Source organism: Plecotus auritus (assembly GCF_963455305.1).
Source record: "Plecotus auritus genome assembly, chromosome: 4".
NCBI lineage: Eukaryota > Metazoa > Chordata > Mammalia > Chiroptera > Vespertilionidae > Plecotus > Plecotus auritus.
The window spans coordinates 161916301-161935210 of record NC_137775.1 but is presented as its reverse complement, the minus strand read 5'-3'; the positions used below and the strand labels follow the sequence as shown (position 1 = coordinate 161935210).

Genomic DNA, 18910 nt, shown 5'->3' with positions numbered 1-18910 from the left:
CTTTTTTACCCCGATAGCTCCCCTCCACCTGATTCCCCACCCCACCCCACCCCATGCCCTTATCCCCCGCCACTGTCTTCATCCATAGGTGTAAGATTTTTGTCCAATCTCTTTCCGCACCCCTCACACTCCCTTCCCCCCTGAGAATTGTCAGTCCACTCCCTTTCTATGTCCCTGATTCTATTATATTCACCAGTCCATTCTGTTCAGATTTTTTATTCACTTGATTTTTAGATTCACTTATTGGTAGGTATGTATTTTATGTCATTTTGTTGTTCATAATTTTTATCTTTACCTTTTTCTTCTTCTTCCTCTTCTTAAAGAATACCCTTCAGCATTTCATGTAATCCTGGTTTGGTGGTGATGAACTCCTTTAGCCTTTTCTTGTCTATGAAGCTCTTTATCTGACCTTCAACTCTAAATGATAGCTTTGCTGGGTAGAGTAATCTTGGTTGTAGGTTCTTGCTGTTCATCACTTTGAATATTTCTTGCCACTCCCTTCTGGCCTGCGTAGTTTCTGTTGAGAAATCAGCTGACAGTCGTATGGGTGCTCCCTTGTGGGTAATTAACTGTTTTTCTCTTGCTGCTTTCAAGATTCTCTCTTTGTCTTTTGCCCTTGGCATTTTAATTATAATGTGTCTTGGTGTGGTCCTCTTTGGATTCCTCTTGTATGGGGTTCTGTGCGCTTCCTGGACTTGTAAGTCTATTTCTTTCACCAGGTAGGGAAAGTTTTCTGTCATTATTTCTTCTAATAGGTTTTCAATATTTTGCTCTCTCTCTTCTTCTGGCACCCCAAAAATTCGGATGTTGGTACGCTTAAAGTTGTCCCAGAGGCTCCTTACACTATCTTCATATTTTTGGATTCTTTTTTCTTTTTGTTTTTCTGGTTGGGTGTTTTTTGTTTCCTCATATTTCAGATCTTTGGTTTGATTCCTGGGGTCCTTTGATCTACAGTTGAATTTCTGTATATTCTTTATTTCAGACAGTGTATGCTTAATTTCTGATTGGTCCTTTTCAATTTTTTTGGCATTCTCATTAAGGTCCTTGAAGGTCTCACTAAGCTCCTTGTAGGTCTCATCAAGTTTCTCGGTGGTTTTTAGAAGATTCTTGAGTAACCTTATAAATGTGGTTCTGAACTCTATGTCGTCCAGTAGTTTGCTTTCCTCCATTTCTTTTGTTCCTGACATGTTTCTTTGTCTCCACATTTTGCTGCTTCCCTGTGTTGATGGAGTGACTTTGTGTGGTAGGTGACCTATAGGGACCAGTAGCTCAGTCTCACCAACCACCTGAGGTGGACGCTCTTGGTACACCCCTTTGTGGGCTGAGTGCAAAGTCTTGGTGTAGTTAAGCCTTGATTGCTGTTGGTACACTGGGAGGAATTGACCTCCAGGCCAATTGGCTGTGAGGACCCGCTGTGTCTATAATGGAAGAACTGCTGCGCTGGAGACATGCTTATGGGGCAGGACTTGTTTCAGTGGGGCTTTGGTGCTCACTGAGTCTGCCTCTTGAATGTGTCACTTATGGATGTGAGGAGTTGAAATCTGGTGTCTCACACTGACCACTAGGTACACTGGCTTCTGGATCTCCAATGGAGTGAAGGTCAGCTACTGTCTGAGGCCACCCAGCAGGCGCTACAGCGAGAACTACAGTTTTTCTCCTCTTTGCTTGGGGTTTGGAGGTTTTGGAGCTGTCTGACCCGGGCTGCAAGTTTGCTATGTTAAGCTGCGATAGGGCAGGCCATTCATATGCTAAAGCCGCTGCTTGGAGCTTGGGTGGGTTTGTAGGTTGTGCAGGGCGGGGTCTCAGGGCATCACTAGGCTAGGGTAATGCCATTTCTTTAAGTCATGCAAGCTAACAGAATCCTAGAAGTTTCTTTCTAAATGCCTTTTTCTCCTCCACTCCTCATATTCTATTGTTCATGAATTCATGGGACTTCTTTCTTCTATCATATTGCATTGGCTCTACTTTTTTATCCATACTCTCTGCCATGACCTCCATTTAATAACTTGTTTCTGTCCTGGGACATTCCATTGTCTCTGTAGATAGTCTTTCAGCCTTCCAACTTGTTTTCACCTTGGCTCCCATCAAACCCATCAGGCCAGCGGGGGAGAGGGGGGAGGATGCAGGGGGTTGGCTGGCTGGCCCTGCCCCCGATCAGGGTGGGGGGAGCCATCAGGGCCAGTGCCGGCCAGGGGGAGGGGCCGAAGGAGGTTGGAGGGGCTGTGCCCTCATTGGGCTGGGTGGCTGCCACAGTGTGCCTCATATGACTGGTTGTTCCAGTTGTTCCGCTGTTCCGGTTGCTTGGCTTTTATATATATAGATCTAGATCAGGGGTGGGCAAACTTTTTGACTCGAGGGCCACAATGGGTTCTTAAACTGGACCGGAGGGCCGGAACAAAAGCATGGATGGAGTGTTTGTGTGAACTAATATAAATTCAAAGTAAAGGAGCGGAGGGGAGAGCAAGAGAACCCTCCACTCTTTTGGCTCCATGGGCTGGATAGAACAGCCGAACGGGCCGGATCCGGCCCGCGGGCCGTAGTTTGCCCACGGCTGATCTAGATAATGATTTTGTTGATATATCTGGCCTGCATCTCTGCCCAATCTGGTATTTCCTTCACATTCTCGTGGCTAAGACTCTAATCCTTCCAATGCATTTCATCCCACCATTTTATAACTCTACGTTGCTCACTATGGTACGTATTTTTCTATTCTATCTAAAGGACTCCTACTTATTCTTTAACTAGAGACCCAGTGCATGAAATTTGTGCATGCGGGGTCAGGGAACCTCAGCCCAACCTGCACCCTCTTGCAATCTGGGACCCCATGGGGGATGTCTGACTGCCGGTTTAGGCCCAATCCCTGTGTGATTGGGCCTAAACCGGCAGTTGGACATCCCTCTTGCAAGCTGGGAACACTGGCTCTTAACTGCTCGCCTGCCTGCCTGCCTGATCGCCCCTAACTGCTCACCTGCCTGCCTGATCACCCCACCCATCTCTGCCTTGGCCCCCGCTGCCACGGCTTCATCTGGAAGGACGTCTGGAATGATGTCCGGAAGGTCGTTCAGCTGTCCGGTCTAATTAGCATATTATGCTTTTATTATTATAGATATCCTCTGTTTAGCACTGGGACTGGTATATGGGAGATATTCTATAAATGTTCACTGAGTAAAACTAAATCCAAGCTTATAGCAAAAAATGTATTTTTTAACACTTTTGTTTTCTTCTGCTTATAAAAATACTATACAACCATTGTAAAAAATTCAGAAAAGATGCAAAGAGTAGATGGTCTAGTTTTCAAATTAAATCTCTAAGTTTTGTGCTTTATTTCCAAGACCTTTGTAAGTCTATTTTCTCTTATTCCTGGGAGTTATCCAAGGGGTTTATTCTGTTTCAGAATAGGCCTGTTGCTGTTTATTACCATGGCTAACAGAGAAAGGACTCAGCTGTTGTCCTGGACAGCTTCATTGAAGTGCCACTTCAGGCTGGAATCTTGCTCCCAAGCTGCAGCCTCTACGATGCTCTGGTAATAGGAAGGTTGAAACATGATTTCTTCCTCTCACTGTTGGAGATGCTGACACTTTGCCATGTTGCAATGCAGTTGAGAGTGCAGGTACTCAACTGCTACATCGCAGGGCTGGTTTATTATGGTACATGTGTCAACTTAAGTGGTTCCATAGTAATGTCCCCTTGCTGGATCTGGTTTGCACTTCTACAGCCATAAATTCCTTTTTCTCTTGTGGTGAATTATTTTTCAAGGACACTATTGTCTGCTCTGTTTCTAATTGTGCTACTCTCAACTCCTTTCTTCACTACCTGCAGACAAGTCTGCATATCTGAGCCCCAATCATGCATAGAATTCAAATTTATAATCCAGAAGGCTTCTTAGCCTATCCTTTGTAATAGAACAAAAAAATAAATAAAAAACTGAACTCTACTCAATGAATATACTAATTGTTTTTCCTAATTTGTACCATTAGCTCTATTGGTCCTAATAAATAATTTACCCATATAACAGAGAAGGTTTGTGGCTAGCTTTGCTAATTATGAAAAACTTCTGAAGGATGTTGGGTTAGAGTCTGACAGTAGACATATATTTTGCTCCATGGAGAACTGATTCATGGTCTGCTTTTGCCAGTGTATTAAGGTAAGTTCAACGAGTTGTACATAACTTGGATAGAGAAAATGGAATTGACTTTTTCTCCTGGATAGCCTGGGTTTTATTTTGCTTGGCTGTGTATCTGTTATTATTCTGTTGCTTTACTTGTGTGGACATAGTCTGTGTGTTTTTGAGGTAGGTGTCCCATGAATCACACCCAGTTACAGGAAAATGGAAGTTCTTTAACAACAATCATAACACTGTATATACCTGTGTGGTAGATTCAGATAATACATTTTTTCATGGCTCATGATACCTTTTCATGAGTAGTGAGTACTGGTATTTCAAGGCCTTTTATTATTTACTAGAGGCCTGGTGCATGAATTCATGCATGGGTGGGGTCCCTTGGGGTGGCCTGTGGAGATCAGGCTCCAGCTCGTTCCCCTAGCCTCCCAGCCCCACAGCCCTACTTGGTACCCCGCCTTGGCCTGGTGCCACCCGCTCACCTGCTCCACCATCCTGCCGCGGTCCCGCTCTTGCCAGGGCCCATGGGGCAGGCAGTGCCTCCACTGCTGCCAGCTGTCAATGCTGCATTGCTGATGCCTGCCATGTTCCACACCGCCCCCTGGTGGTCAGCACACTTCATAGCGAATGGTCAAACTCCCGGTGGAACGACCACCCAAGGGGACAATTTGCATATTAGGCTTTTATTATATAGGATAATGCTATGTAGTCTGGCAAATCAGATGTAATCACAACTTTACTGAACATAGAGAATGCGCTGAGATTATTTTATTTCTTGCTTTGAATCAATTCTGAAAGGATATACACATATTTTAAACTCATCATTCAGAAACAGAGATAGATTAAGATCCTCATTTTTATTAAGCAAATACAAATTGGAAATGTTTATGATGAAATATATCAAATTTGAACAAAAATGTTGTAAACAGTAATCCTACAACTGGGAAGACATCTCAATCTTGTTAAGTTTGGTGACATCTTCCCAACCATGTCTAATCTTCAGTATCTTCTTTCTCAAGCATGGCAGGAATAGTATAGCTTTACATACCAGGACAACAATTGGAAGCAAAACAGCTATCATAAAACTTGGAGGTGTATACCACACAAATTGTTTTATATCGACCCATTTATTCCAGGCAAAAATCAATGCATGTATTGTGCCCAGTAGAAGGGCAACAATTCCTAGCTTGCTCTGCAAAAGAAAAAAAAATTATCTTGGTGAAGATTGGTTTGAAAAGAGTTTTTCCATCTTAATCTGGATCTGTTCTGTTGCTTGGAAATTCTTTCATTCATCTGTAATTGTTTTCCTATTACATTTCTTAACAATGTCCATTCACACCTTCCCCTTCTTTTTAACATGTTTTGGGTAATGCCTCTGTCTCCAGGCTATTTAAATTAAGAAACTTCACAACCCTCTTCCTTTCCGTCTCAGCCAGTCAATAACACCGTCTTCCCTTTCTCCACACTTTGTTCATCTCTCTTATGACATTTATTTTTTGGTGGTTTGTCTCTTAATTCTGCCTATCAAGAGACATCTAAAACCAGGGGCCTCTGACTCATTACAGGACCCCTACAGAAGCAACAAAATGATTTGTGCATTTTAGGTGCTCAGCAGAGAGTGGTGGGTTGACTGAAGATTAGTGCAAAAATCAATTCGACCTCAGTGATCTTTATTAATTGCCAAGGCAACCAAAGTGATTGACTTTGATTTTGGTATCTGAATACTAAAACAAATGAACTTGGCCTGTGTTAAAAAAAAATCAAAGATTCTGATAAAGTGGGAAAATACCAACAGTCATTTCAGTGTTTGAACAAAACATAGAGATATGAAGATACGAAGATATGGAGAAAAATTTTAGCTAGCATTGGGATACTTGGCACTATCCCAATAAAGTTGCTTAAAAATAGTTGTTCACCTAAATAATTTTACGGCATCCTGACGATAGCTCTTCTAGATAACTTTTGCCTTCTATTCACTTACTGGAAATGGTCATTAGCCTGCCAGGAGAAATCCAACTCACAATTATTGAGCAGTAAGTATCCTTAAGCCCCAATGAATACAATCAAATGATTAAGTTTCTATTTTCAGATATAAATCTCCAACATAAATTGGAGAGTAATCAGTTCTTAGACTGTAAATGAGAAGTTTCTAGGTTATTAATTGAAAAATACATGTGACTTGTTGAAGATGAATTTTACCAAATGTGTATTATGTACTTATTATGAAGTAGGTGTTGTATATGTAGTGAAATGGGCTTAGTTGTCAAGACTCAGTGCTTGAATTCCTGATTCGATCTGAACAGTGGTGCTCAGCATGTGTGCGGCAGGCAGAGCAACGTAAGAAGGAAGTTATTTAATGAGGAGCAGAGCACTCCAATGGCTGAACCTACAAAACCAACAAATACTGCACTTGGAAAACATGGCACCATCTCTAAGCCAGAGTGGAATGACTCGGATGGAGACATACTTTTCTGCCTAATCAGATGTCCTGATAAAGTGTTTGTGGGAGTATATGTATGACCATGTACAAAGGATAGTAGGGAATGTCTGATTTTGTGGGAATTTACAAAGATGTCTACCCATACAAGGTAAAGCTATATAATTTAAAAAATCTTGGCAGTGCTTATGGCTTAATTAATTTTAGTCCTTTGAATCTTGTCTGACATAAATCTCCTTATGAATTCTGGCAATAACTCTTTTTATGGTATAATCTACTACTAGGAGATTAACCTCAGTAAATCTGAAATGGTTTGAATTCCAAGAATATTGAGAAGCTGCAAGTGAGTAAGCTACATAAAATGTAACTAGGAAAAAGCAGCATTTAAAATTAGGTATTAGAATAACTTTGGTAGATATAACTCCATATTTCAAGGAGAGATGCTTTTTTATGGATAGTACAAAGCTATGTAACTTAAAAGGGATGAATAAAACTAGGTGCTAGGCAAGAGAATATTTTTATTTTGGGGGGGAAGTAAAAAAAACCCCATAGATATTAAGTTTCTAAAATATCACATTTAAAATTATTAGATGGATAGCTGTCTAACACATTTCAAATGTTAGAAATATTTCTCTTTGAGTAATGCCTTTTACCTATGTCTAGAAAACACATCCATTTAGCAGCAATAGGGAAAGATTATAGGAGAGCACAGTATTAATGGGAACAAGTGGTAGGATCTTGGCTACTGGCAAACCATTTGTTCTTTTTTATGGGGTAAAGTCTGTATACTTGATGATATTATAAGCACAAAAAGATTGATCTCTCTGAGGGAACAGAAGCCTTTTATACATCATTTACCTGAATATAGTGAAATTCTCTCCACGTCAAAGAGTCACTCACAGATGGAATAGATGTCACAGCCAACAGAGCCAGGATCGCAAGTGCCACGATTCCCAGAGACACATAAATTTCCATTCTCCAAACATCATGCTCAATCCAGGCATCTTCTTTCTTTTGCTGGATCTACCGGAGGGTGAAAAGAGGAATGAGTGTAAAGAACACGTAGTTCCCGCACATGAACCCCCTTCTACACTCACTCTGGCTGCTATGAAGGGCCTGATAACTGGGGGGCCTCTACACAATTATGACTTGTTTTTGCATTCCTCTGAAAGAAATGACATGGGAACTATTAATCACTTTCTTGAATGCAACATTGATGTAACTGTTTTATTTATATAATAATTATGGTTAGAATTGTAATGTGCATGCACATGTGGTAAATAAACAGAAAAATAAGAAAAATGAGCATTAAAAGTAATCTTGTGAGGGTGGTAGAAAATGGAAATGTGGCTGTGTCCATGAACACAGCACTTGTTTATGTTGTTAAAATTGTAGTTTAAATTTTCAGCTTAAAATAAATTCCTCTATGTAAAACTATACAACCAAGCCCCAATAAAGGGTCAATAAAACATTTTAAAATGCAGACTACTTTCTCAGCACAGGGTTTCAACTGGGGTTTGAGGTGTTGATATTACCATGACAAAGAGTTAATCTGTTAGGTGACTTAGACTTTTTGTTTTAGTGATACCGTCAATCTCATCATCCTACCTGTTGATACGTCCAGTTCAGCAACTTGTACCTGTAGGATCGCCTCATTGGGTAGGATAAACTATAAACTGCATGCAGTATAGCAAAAAAGAAACTGAGCAGCCCAAATTGCTTTCTTGTTAACATCCACCTATCCAACCAATGTGGAAATTTCTTATACTTGGTTCCATTATGAAGCTGCACAGCTGCTGCTATCACACCTGGCAAATATACCAGTGCCAAGAGGGTGATGGAAACCATTGGCAAGACTTTGTTGATGACCAGGATTGGAATTTTATAAAAATACTTTTGATGGGAAGTTACAAGAGGGTGAATGACTTCCCTCAGAAGAGTGTAGAGAAAAGCCAGAGATGATAGGACAGCAGCAATTTTAATGGGCAAGCGCCATTCTGGGAAGAGCTCCTGTTTGTGCTGAAGCTTTTGGGGACAGTCAAATTCATCAAAATGGGTTGTTTGGTCCAAGTGCAAAAGCACAGGTCTTTTCAGCATGCTGGTCTCTCCTGAGTTCTTATTCTATGAAGAAAAGAAAATAAACATCTTAACATTTAAACAACGGGATTTCCTTAAAGGATTTATTTGTTGCTCATTGTGCTTTTCAGTTAAAATGGACATTCAGAACCTTGCTTTTGGATACTGGTTTTAGCTGAAGAGATGGCATAGTCTATGTAGAAGTGATTAAAGGTGCACGTAGCTACTTTGGGGTTCTCTATTAATTTCTGTTACTCATTTTTCAAAATAAATACATGCTTCAGATATCTCCACTAAAGCTTAGGCCATGTGCTTCTGTCTTGAAGGCATAAAAGGATGCAATAATGCAACTGGGAAACTAAAATTGAAAACAAAAAAACATCCAGTAATCTTTGGTAAAAAAATAATAACAGTTGTAAATTATAACAGTTGTGTGTATTTTAAAATATTTTTATTGGTTACTGGGTAACTCTTGGCAAAAAACTGAAGAGTGAATTCTTCATTAATTCAAGTGCAGGAGATTAGGACTAATATGGTCATTACTATTAGAAAAAATTTATAATTTCCGTCATAGTAGTCTTGATTTTATATTTCTAAACTATCTCATTGGTGCAAGTAATGACGGGCAAATAGTCTATTAGAAGTACAAAGGCTATATAAGTAGTTAAATCCCATAGGGATTATCTATTTCCTGAGAAAGTTATACTTCTTTACTCAGTTGTATTTCTAGTTAGTCAACAATTCCAAAGAAGGTTACATTGAATACTCTGTCATTTTCACAATTGACTGATATATCAGCAAATTAAAAAAAACTCAAAGTGAGAAATTATATCAGTGTTTCTTTATTGTGTTACTTTATGAATAAATTTACTTTCTCACCCAATATGCATTACTCATTTCTTATAGCTCTATATGTAGAACCATAGCATTTTAATGCTCAAAATGTTAGTGATTAACTTGCTCATTTCCTCATGTTATTCATGGTAACTTTACTTCACACAGTTCTCTATAATTTTTGGTGTTTAAAAATGACCTCTCACCATTTGACTTTTTTTTTTTTTTTCACCTTCCAGTAATAAATCACTGTTACATCCAATGTCTTTTCCAGTTACTCCAGTTAGAAGGGAGTTGAGCAGGATACAGCATCTGTCATCTCTTCATATTAAAACAATCTAAGTACAATCAATTGAGACCAATTTTCTGGTTAAGGGTGAAGAGTTATGGAACAGGAAGTAGGGCAGTTAACTTGAAAAATAAAAATGATTTCATTTCATGTACACTTATTTTATAGAGCGTGTGCTTATAATCTTAATTATTTTGCTTATTAAAATAATTAAGGCAAAAAATTTGTTAAAACTGCAGTTGAGATAATTTAGTAAGGTAAAAAGAGTTTAAAACAAAAAATTTCCACCACTTTTTCAGTTGATAATGTAGTCAGAAACATTTTATCTTGAGGTGGGGAAAAGTGGGACCAGTGGTTCTTATTCTAAAATTGAATGCATTTGGTTAAACAGTGAATCATTAATTAATTTGATGATCTCTTGGTAAGCTGCCATGGTGCCCATTAAAAAATGCATGCTTGCACAACTGTCATATGGGCACTGGCGATTCTTTTGAAACATTTATACTCATTGAATGTTAGAAAACATTGGAAGGGCTTTGCAGATGATTTGGTCTAACTCTCTCACTTTACAGGTAGACCAAGATCCAGGATTTTCAGTGACTCATTCAAGGTTATTCACCTAAGTGCATGGCAGTCAGTCAAGGTACAATTTTTCTGCTATACGTACGTCACTGACCTGCACCCATCACAGTACCAGTGACATGAATCAGTGAAGGTATCAGCAGGCAAGGGTGAAAAATCACTTTTACAGCACCATGAGATATAGAATAGCATTTGAGTTATGTTTATGGATTTTAATTAATTATTATTTTACCAAATAATCATCTTCTTCTAGACTTCTCCTAGGCTTCATTTTCCAAAGTTCTTGGTTTGTGATGTTTTGTTGAATTTCCATTAATTCAATAAAATATTGCTTCAGCCACCTATGAAAATAAAAATAATTATCTTCTTCAAGTCTATGCTCTTTATGATATTGACAGGGCAATATGAACAGTGTCCTCATGTGAGGATTACAGTGGCAGATAAAATATAATTAAAATAGAGTTAGTGACTGATTTACACGTTAAACTTCACATTATAATCTCCATCCAGGGCCCTTGTGTCAAGAGAAACTGCTTTACTTTGTCCAACTAGTGGTATAATGTATGATCTAGGTATCTCTATGAAATTCAAATAGTTGGATGTTGCCTTTTGTTTAGGGGAATTTAACTCTAGGTGCTCATTTAGAGGGATGCCAACTCCCCTCAAAGGTAAATAGAATTAGGAATGCATTTTTTTCTGAGGGTAATCATGTTATCAATGGAAGCTGGAGTTTGCTGGTATAAGATTATACCCCAGGAAGTTGTATTTTTGGGGTTGACACTAGAATTTGAAGTAATAATTAAATTATTTCATGGACAAATTTTTTTGCGTTTCAGACAACGAATAAAATGGACACTCTTGATAAACAACCCAATCAAAAAATGGGCAACTGATCTAAATAGACACTTTACGAAAGAAGACAGAAGGAAGGCCAAGAGACATATGAAAACCTGCTCAAAGTCACTAATCATCAGAGAAATGCAAATCAAAACAACAATGCGGTACCATCTCACACCTGCCAGAATGGCTATTATCAACAAATCAACAAATGACAAGTGCTGGCGAGGATGTGGAGAAAAGGGAACCCTCGTGCACTACTGGTGGGAATGCAGACTGGTGCAGCCACTGTGGAGAACAGTATGGAGTTTCCTCAAAAAACTGAAAATGGAACTCCCATTTGACCCAGTGATCCCACTTCTAGGAATATATCCCAAGAAACTAGAAACATGAATCAGAAAGGATATATGCACCCCTATGTTCATAACAGCACAATTCACCATAGCTAAGATTTAAAAACAGCCTAAGTGCCCATCAGCAGATGAATGGGTTAAAAAACTGTGGTACATCTACACAATGGAATACTACGCTGTGGTAAAAAAGGAGTTCTTACCATTTGCAACAACATGGATGGAGATGGAGAGCATTATGCTAAGTGAAATAAGCCAGGCAATGAAAGAAAAATACCACATGATCCCACTCATTTGTGGAATATAATGAACAACATAAACTGATGAACAAAAATAGAACCAGAGACAGAGAAACATCAATCAGAACGTCAAAACTCAGGGAAGGTAGGGGAGGGTGGGGTTAAGGGAGAGAGATCAACCAAAGGACTTATATGCATGCATGTAAGCCTAATCAATGGACACAGACAACAGGGGGGTGGGGCATGAATGGGACGTGGGGGGGTAATGGGGGAACAAGGACACATATGTAATACCTTAATCAAAAAAGAAATTAAAAAAAAACAACAACGGACACTCTTAGTAAGAGGAACCCTGATAGTGGCATAAAGGACTGAAAGGTGGTATTTTCAGAGTAACAGGCTGGTTTTTGTTGGTAAAACATCAATTGCTGGTATTTCCACTGGGATTATTGAGTTGTGTTCAATCACTGACATGTTCCCTATCTTGGTCAACCCTGTGGAAACTAATTTTGTCCAACCTCCTACCCTATAAAGGAATGTTTTCCTTAATACCCAACAGAACTTCGTTCAGGCTTCATTCAAGATACTGATATTTTCAGTTACACAGGCTTGGTGTAACATTTTTTAGGAAAGAGAAACATATAATGTCACAACATTATTCATTGTTTTATTTGTTCTAAATGTATTTCCAGAGGAATACATCACCAATTTGTACTTTGTGAAATTCAATGAGTAAAGCAGATTAAATAGACAATAATTTGACGGAGAGAAAACATTCCAAATGTTTCTGAATTTTAGAGCACCTGCAATACTTCATTAAATGGCAAGTTTTTTCCAGGAATAGTTTAAAATATTTAAAACACTCCCCAACTTTTAAAGGTTTGATCTTCACAAAGAATGAAGAAGAGCCATCTTTATATAATTCCATTTGCCTTTGTGGAAGTGCTCTGAGAACATTTTCCATATATTATTTATTTTGAAATTTCACAATATTCATGCTGAGGATATTTGTTTTGGTCTGTCCACCTTGACTGGAATCGAACTCGGGACCCTTCAGTCCACCGGCCGAAGCTCTATCCACTGAGCCAAACCAGCTAGCCCCCCCCCCCTCCCTTTCTCTTGAGTAAACACCTTTATTACATGAGCTAAGATAGGAGGGAAGAGGATTTCTTTGCCTTTCTGGGCCTTGATTTTCCTTAGACAGAATGCAAGCTCCTTGCCCTCCAGTACATAGCCATCTAGTCTTGAAGTGATGCACGAAAGAAGTTTGCCCTCTGGTCCTGCTCCTTGAGAAGACTGCTGACTCTGGCATCCTTTTTCCTTTCATCATTTTTCTTCTGAATTCTCTTTGATCTTTTTTGTTTGTTTGTTTGTTTAAAATCTCTCCCTTCTCAGCAGTCAGCTTGGCCCCCTTCTTGTGGCCCAAGGGCAGTGTCTGGTGGGACTCATAGCACTGTCAGTACGGTGTGCTGTCAATGAGCTCGATGCCGTTCCTTACTAGGGTCTTTACCAGTTCATTGCTGGATGCATTGTAAACATCAATAATCCTTGTTTTGTGCGTCTAATACTCTGAGCCCCAGAAGTTGCCCATGTCCAGCCTCAAGGCTTGGTACTTCTTGTTGCCTCCCGGCACATGGACTGTGTGTATGCAGTGGGGTTCAATCTTAGCATTGCAGCAGGGCGTCCCAGTTCACATTTTTGCTTCTTGTCATAGGCCTCTCTCTTGCCCCCAGTCTTGTAGTGCCTGTGCCAGCTGACCCTAGAGATGCCCATGGTTTGGTGCTGGCTGGAAAGAGTCCATTTTAAAACAATTATATAGCCCTAACCGGTTTGGCTCAGTGGATAGAGCATCGGCCTGCAGACTGAAAGGTCCCAGGTTTGATTCTGGTCAAGGGCATGTACCTCGGTTGTGGGCACATCCCCAGTAGGAGGTGTGCAGGAGGCAGCTGATCGCTGTTTCTAACTCTCTATTCCCTATCCCTTCCTCTCTGTAAAAAAATCAATAAAATATATTTTAAAAAAAGAATTATATAAAAAATTTCCTCCATTTGGAGAAATGCTCTTCCTTTGGCTATAGAAGTGGGCATATGACTCAGTCTGGGCTATTCACAGTTCTCTATTCCCCCGATCACATTGATTGGTTTAGGGATGGCATACAAGCCCTGTTGAGCCAGTCAGAATCCTTCTTTGAGATTTATACATGAAAGTGGAAGATAAAGAGGACATGTCTCACATTTTAAGTTGGGATGATGGAAACCTACCACACTTCCTTCCACATGCTGTGAGGAGGAAGATGCCTTCAGTAGGATGGAAGACAGCCCGAACACAGAAGCACAAGCACGAAATAGGGACACAGGAGAGTCCCAGTGGTATATTTTAAGTATTTAGATTCCCTGAGACAAGATACTGATATTTTCAGTTACACAAGCTAATACAGTCCCTTTCTTCTGCTTGTTAGTTGGACTTGGGTTTACTAGTATAGCATGGGCATTTGAAAGAGTTCTGAGTAAAGCATATGCCAGTCATCTAGTATGGTATTCATGAACTCAACTCTGTGATGGACACTGAGGAGGGAAAGAGAAAGGAGACTTCATGCCTGCTCGGGAGGAGCTTACGGTATTTTTCCTTAAGTAGTATTACTCCAAATCACTGGTGATTTAGCTAACATTATAACTGGAACTAGAGGCCCGGTGCACGAGTTCGTGCACAGGTGGGTCCAGCAGGGCCACGCTGATGGGGGCCGATTGGGCTGGGCCGGCAGGGGGAGGGGGTTAGGGAGGTTGTCTTGCTGGCCCCTACCCTGATGGGGTGGGGGGGGCAATCAGGGCTGAGCTTGTGGGGGGCAGCAGGGGAGGGAGGCCACCCCCCCCCACGGGGTCGGGCTGCAGGGGGGGGGGAGGGAGGGCGCTGCGGGAGGTTGGCTGGCCCTGCCCCTGATGTGGTGGGGGGGGGGTGGGGGTGAGTATACAGCCATTCATCTACGTGGTAGCCAGACCATGCTGAAGAGCAAAGCCGAGGAAAAGCCCAGCGCAGTGAGTGAGGCAGCCTGTTGACTGTGTGGCCCACGGTCAACTTTGTGCTCAGAAGCCAAGAAAATAAAATGTCCGTCAAATAAACGATGGTGGTTTCCATCAGACAGTAACCAAATATATAATTTAAATTCCACAGCGGAATCTTCTCATGAAAATAATAAATAAATAAATAAATAAATAAATACAGGAAACAGCACAGTGTTCAGATATTTAGGAACTCCAGAATCTGACCCAAAGTTCTCTTTCATCCCCATTAAAAAAAGCAAAGCATATTTCTTGATGTGACTGTTCCATTTTGCTGTAACAGGACTGCTGACCTCATGTTCTTGCTAAATATTGACATAGCCCAACTGACTCATGTTTATGTCCAAGAGTTTAGAATTTGAAGAAACTCAATGACTGGGATACATTGTGGGCTGCTTTGCAATTCCAAACTGATACTTTCAGTGGACACTTTTGTTACCACATTTCACTACTGAAGGGGAGGTGTTTTCCTTCACTGCACTGCTTTTCTTAAGTACAGCATCTGCCCTGTGCTAAATGAATGACTTCTTATTACATGTCAGGATGTTGGGAGAAATAGATATATATATATATATTTTTTAAACAAAAAGAACAGAGTAAGAAACCTGGAAGTGTTAGTATACTTTACTTCTACAATCCCCTTTCAGTGCATTTGACCCAGGACGAAAATAAATAAAGCCTTGGTTGACTGGAGGAAATGTGAACCCCAATCCAGATCCTGAAAGAGTAGGACTAATGTTCCAAGGACTTAAAAACTTCCTGTTACTAGGAAACATGAAGACAAGTTGCGCGATTTTAAGCACTATGTACCAACCATTCATCAATACGATGCAAACCCATGGCGATTTTGCCAAGTTGGCAAACTTGCCATCAGAACCCAACCTAAGCAAACTTAATAGCCCATCATTTTCCCGATCCCCCAGCGAAAAGGCTTCCTTATGAGGGTCTGGCTCCCAGCCCCTGGACCGGTCACAGCAGAGCGGTGTGCTGCGCCGGGAGCCGGCTGAACGGCAGCGCAGCGCGCCCTGCAGAGGCGCATAAGGGCGCGTTGAGCTGCTCTCGCCCGGAGCGCCGCCGCCCGGTTCCGTGCCGGCTCGTACCCCGCGGCGGCCCGAGGCTGGGAGCCGGCGACCAGCCGGAATGATTCAAGGGACTCACCCGCTTCTCGGCGCGACCCGACGGTTAAGTGGCGGCCGCCAAGCTGTCCCGAGGTACCAGCCCCACGCGGCGCCCCAGCCTAAGAGCGCGGGCGCTGACCCCGCCCCCGTGCCCACTGCGCTGTAGCGCCACCTGCGGGTGCCTCCCGGCCCGGAGGCTCCTGCCTGGATGCTGCCCTCGCAGGTCCCAGGGGCCCACGTTAGGGTTTCCTCTGTGTTGCAACCTGGCTGCTCCCATCGATTTGTTTGTTTGTTTCTCGCTTAAATAGCCCTGCCCCCGCTGAGGTCGGCTACACACCCTCCTGCTCGCCTTTCTGTAATCTTCCAAATAACGGACATTTGTGCCGTGGTTCTCAAACGTTAACGTGCATCAACGGTGGGGCTTAGAAGAACACGGTTTCCCACCCGCCCCCGCCCCCGCCCCCACCAACCGCCACAAACACTTTCCAGTTCCGTGGGCCTGGGCAGGGGCCTGAGGTTGTGCGTTTCTAACAAGTTCCCAGGTGATGCTGAAGCACGGTCAGTTCACCCTTTGAGATGGATTATTTTAAAGTGTGGCTCGTTCATTTTATTTTACTTATGTATTTACTGAATTTATTGGGGTACAGGTTTTGAGTGTACAACTCAATGAAGCATCATCTGCGCACTGCATCCTGCGCCCATAGCCCCAAGCAAAGTCTCTTTCCATCCCCATTCCTCCCCCTAACCCTTGCCCACCTTCACCTACAACCGCCACCCTTTCCCTCTGGCTGTCACCTTACTGGTGTCTGTGTCTTTGTGTCATATATGCTTTTTGTTTGTTGTTTGTTTTGCTTAATTCCTTCACTTTCATTCAGTCCCTCAACCCTGCTCCCCTCTGACAGCTGTTGGTTGGTTCCATGTATCCATGCCTCTGTTTCTATTTTGTCTTTCGGTTTATTTTGTTCATTGGAGTCCTCATATAAGTGAGGTTATATGGTATTTGTCTTTCTCTGACTGGCTTATTTCATTTAGCATAATACTCTCCAGGTCCATCCATGCTGTTGCAAAAGGTAAGTTTCCTTCTTTTCTTTTTTAGGACCAAGTAGTATTCCATCATGTAAATGTACCACAGCTCTTGTTTGTTTGTTTGTTATCCTCACCTGATGATATTTTTGCATTGGTTTTTAGAGTGAGTGGAAGGGAATGAGGAGAGAGGGAGAGAGAGAGAAACATCAATGTGAGAGAGGCACATGGATTGGTTGCCTCCTGCACCTGCAAGCCAGGTATGTTCCCTTGACCGGGAACCGAACTCGCCACCCTTTGGTGCTTGGGCTGATGCTCTGTCCACTGAACCACACTGACCAGGGCACCACAGCTTTTTTACCCCTCCCACGACCCAGGCGGGCTGTGCCCCATGCACCTTCCACAAGGCTCAAGCTCAGCAGAGCAGGGCGACCAGCTCAGCAGGACAGGGATAGTGGGTCCCCTACTTGGGGGCAGGTGGTCAGGCACTCGATGGGGAGAATGTGGCTCTAGTCCAGAGCCTTTCCACTCAGTCTCTGCTGGCGTCTCCGTCTCTGCCCCACCTGAGGAGCACACCAGGTTCACGTGGGGTGCAGCCAGCCGTCCCACTGCAGGAGCGAGCTCGGCAGGACAGGGCCAGTGGGCCTGGGCCTTGGGAGGGGGCGAGCTGCACTCCTTCCCTTAGTTCTGCAGCCACAAAACTGCTGAGCTCCAGACTGGATGGAGCCTCTGAGGGTCATTTTTTCCAACATCCCAGTTCTGAGAAAAGCCATCTCTCCTCCCTTCTCTCCTAGGCTCCCCCCCCACCCAGGCCCTGCTCCCCCCCGCCTATAACCGCCCCCCCCCCACACACACACATAGCGGGACTTGGAGGAACAGATCGAGGCAGGCTTCTGCTGGGGGTGGCGCCAGCCTCCTGGAGGAGAGCGAGCTGCACGCCTGGCCTCCCCCTAGCTCCACAGGGACCCTGACTGGAGGCTCCAAGGCAGTTGCCCCAAAGGTTCCAGTTCTGAGCTGCATCCCCTTAACCCCTGCCCCGCCCTCCCTGCACCCCCCCCCCCCCCCCAACTGAGCTCAGCAGGAAGGGGCCAGCGGGATTTGGGAATGCAGGTCAAGGCAGCCCTCCATTGCGGGTGGCCCTAGCCCTGGGGAGGGGAGCAAGCTGCACACCTCCCCTTAGCTGCACCGCCTCCACTGCCGCGGGCCAGGGACCCTGACAAGGGCGTCTTCTGTTGCGGGCCTAACTCACGGGAGGGGGGAGTGTTTGGCCTCCATTCCAAAGCCGCACAGTTCAATTGCCATCTGAGAGTCTTTCTGTAGTTTCTTAAGAAAAAGAGTGCACCTCAGGTCCCTGATGGGTGAAGCCACCAGTCCTCTGTGTGGGGATGGCGCGTGGCAGGGTGGTGTTGGAGGACCGGGCTGGTGCCCTCCCCCGGCTGGTGCTGTGAGAATAGGAGTGCCCGACCCTGGGCGCTGGTGCCCGAGGGCCGTGTGGATGTGGACCCAGGGACCTCAGTAGCCAACCCTCCAGATCTCTCCTCAGAACCCCACCACCCAGATCTCCTCCTTATGGTTCTGTAAGCCCGCGTCGCCTTTCCTCTACCAGAGCCCCGGGGAGTGCCCAAGAGCGAGCACCGCGTGTTGGCTCTTTAAGGAGGGCGGGCGCCTGGGATTCTAGCAGACTCTCCTCTTCCCAGCAGACACAGGCCCCACTGATTTTCGAGGCCAGATGCTGTGCAGGCTCTTTTCCCCGGCTCTGGCGCTCTGATGTGGGGGTTCTGGCATGGGGTTGAGGCCCCACGCTCCTCAGGGGGTACTTTTGCAGGCAAGATAGCCCTCTGGCTTCTCGGCCAGCGCCCGGGCAGGGGCCAGCCCTCGGGCGTCTCCGCCCTTCTTTGCATTCACGGTGTAGTAGCTGCTTCTGGAAATCCTTGGCGGTAACACTCCTG

At 43.4% G+C, this 18910-nt stretch overlaps 1 protein-coding gene and 1 pseudogene across 2 annotated transcripts; both read right to left on the bottom strand.

Moving 5' to 3' along the window:
- Positions 1–4790: 4790 nt before the first annotated feature.
- Positions 4791–16219, bottom strand: STEAP1 (STEAP family member 1). The gene is made up of 5 exons (XM_080665589.1): positions 15979–16219; positions 10571–10679; positions 8166–8678; positions 7416–7580; positions 4791–5312 (listed from the first exon to the last, which is right to left on the bottom strand). The coding sequence occupies exons 2-5, from the start codon at positions 10649–10651 to the stop codon at positions 5055–5057; spliced, it is 1017 nt and encodes a 338-aa protein (XP_080521715.1). The 5' UTR covers positions 10652–10679; positions 15979–16219; the 3' UTR covers positions 4791–5054.
- LOC308246873 (small ribosomal subunit protein eS8-like) lies at positions 11053–13537 on the bottom strand (annotated as a pseudogene). The gene is made up of 2 exons: positions 12905–13537; positions 11053–11118 (listed from the first exon to the last, which is right to left on the bottom strand). The product of its transcript is annotated as a small ribosomal subunit protein eS8-like (transcript).
- Positions 16220–18910: the final 2691 nt, after the last annotated feature.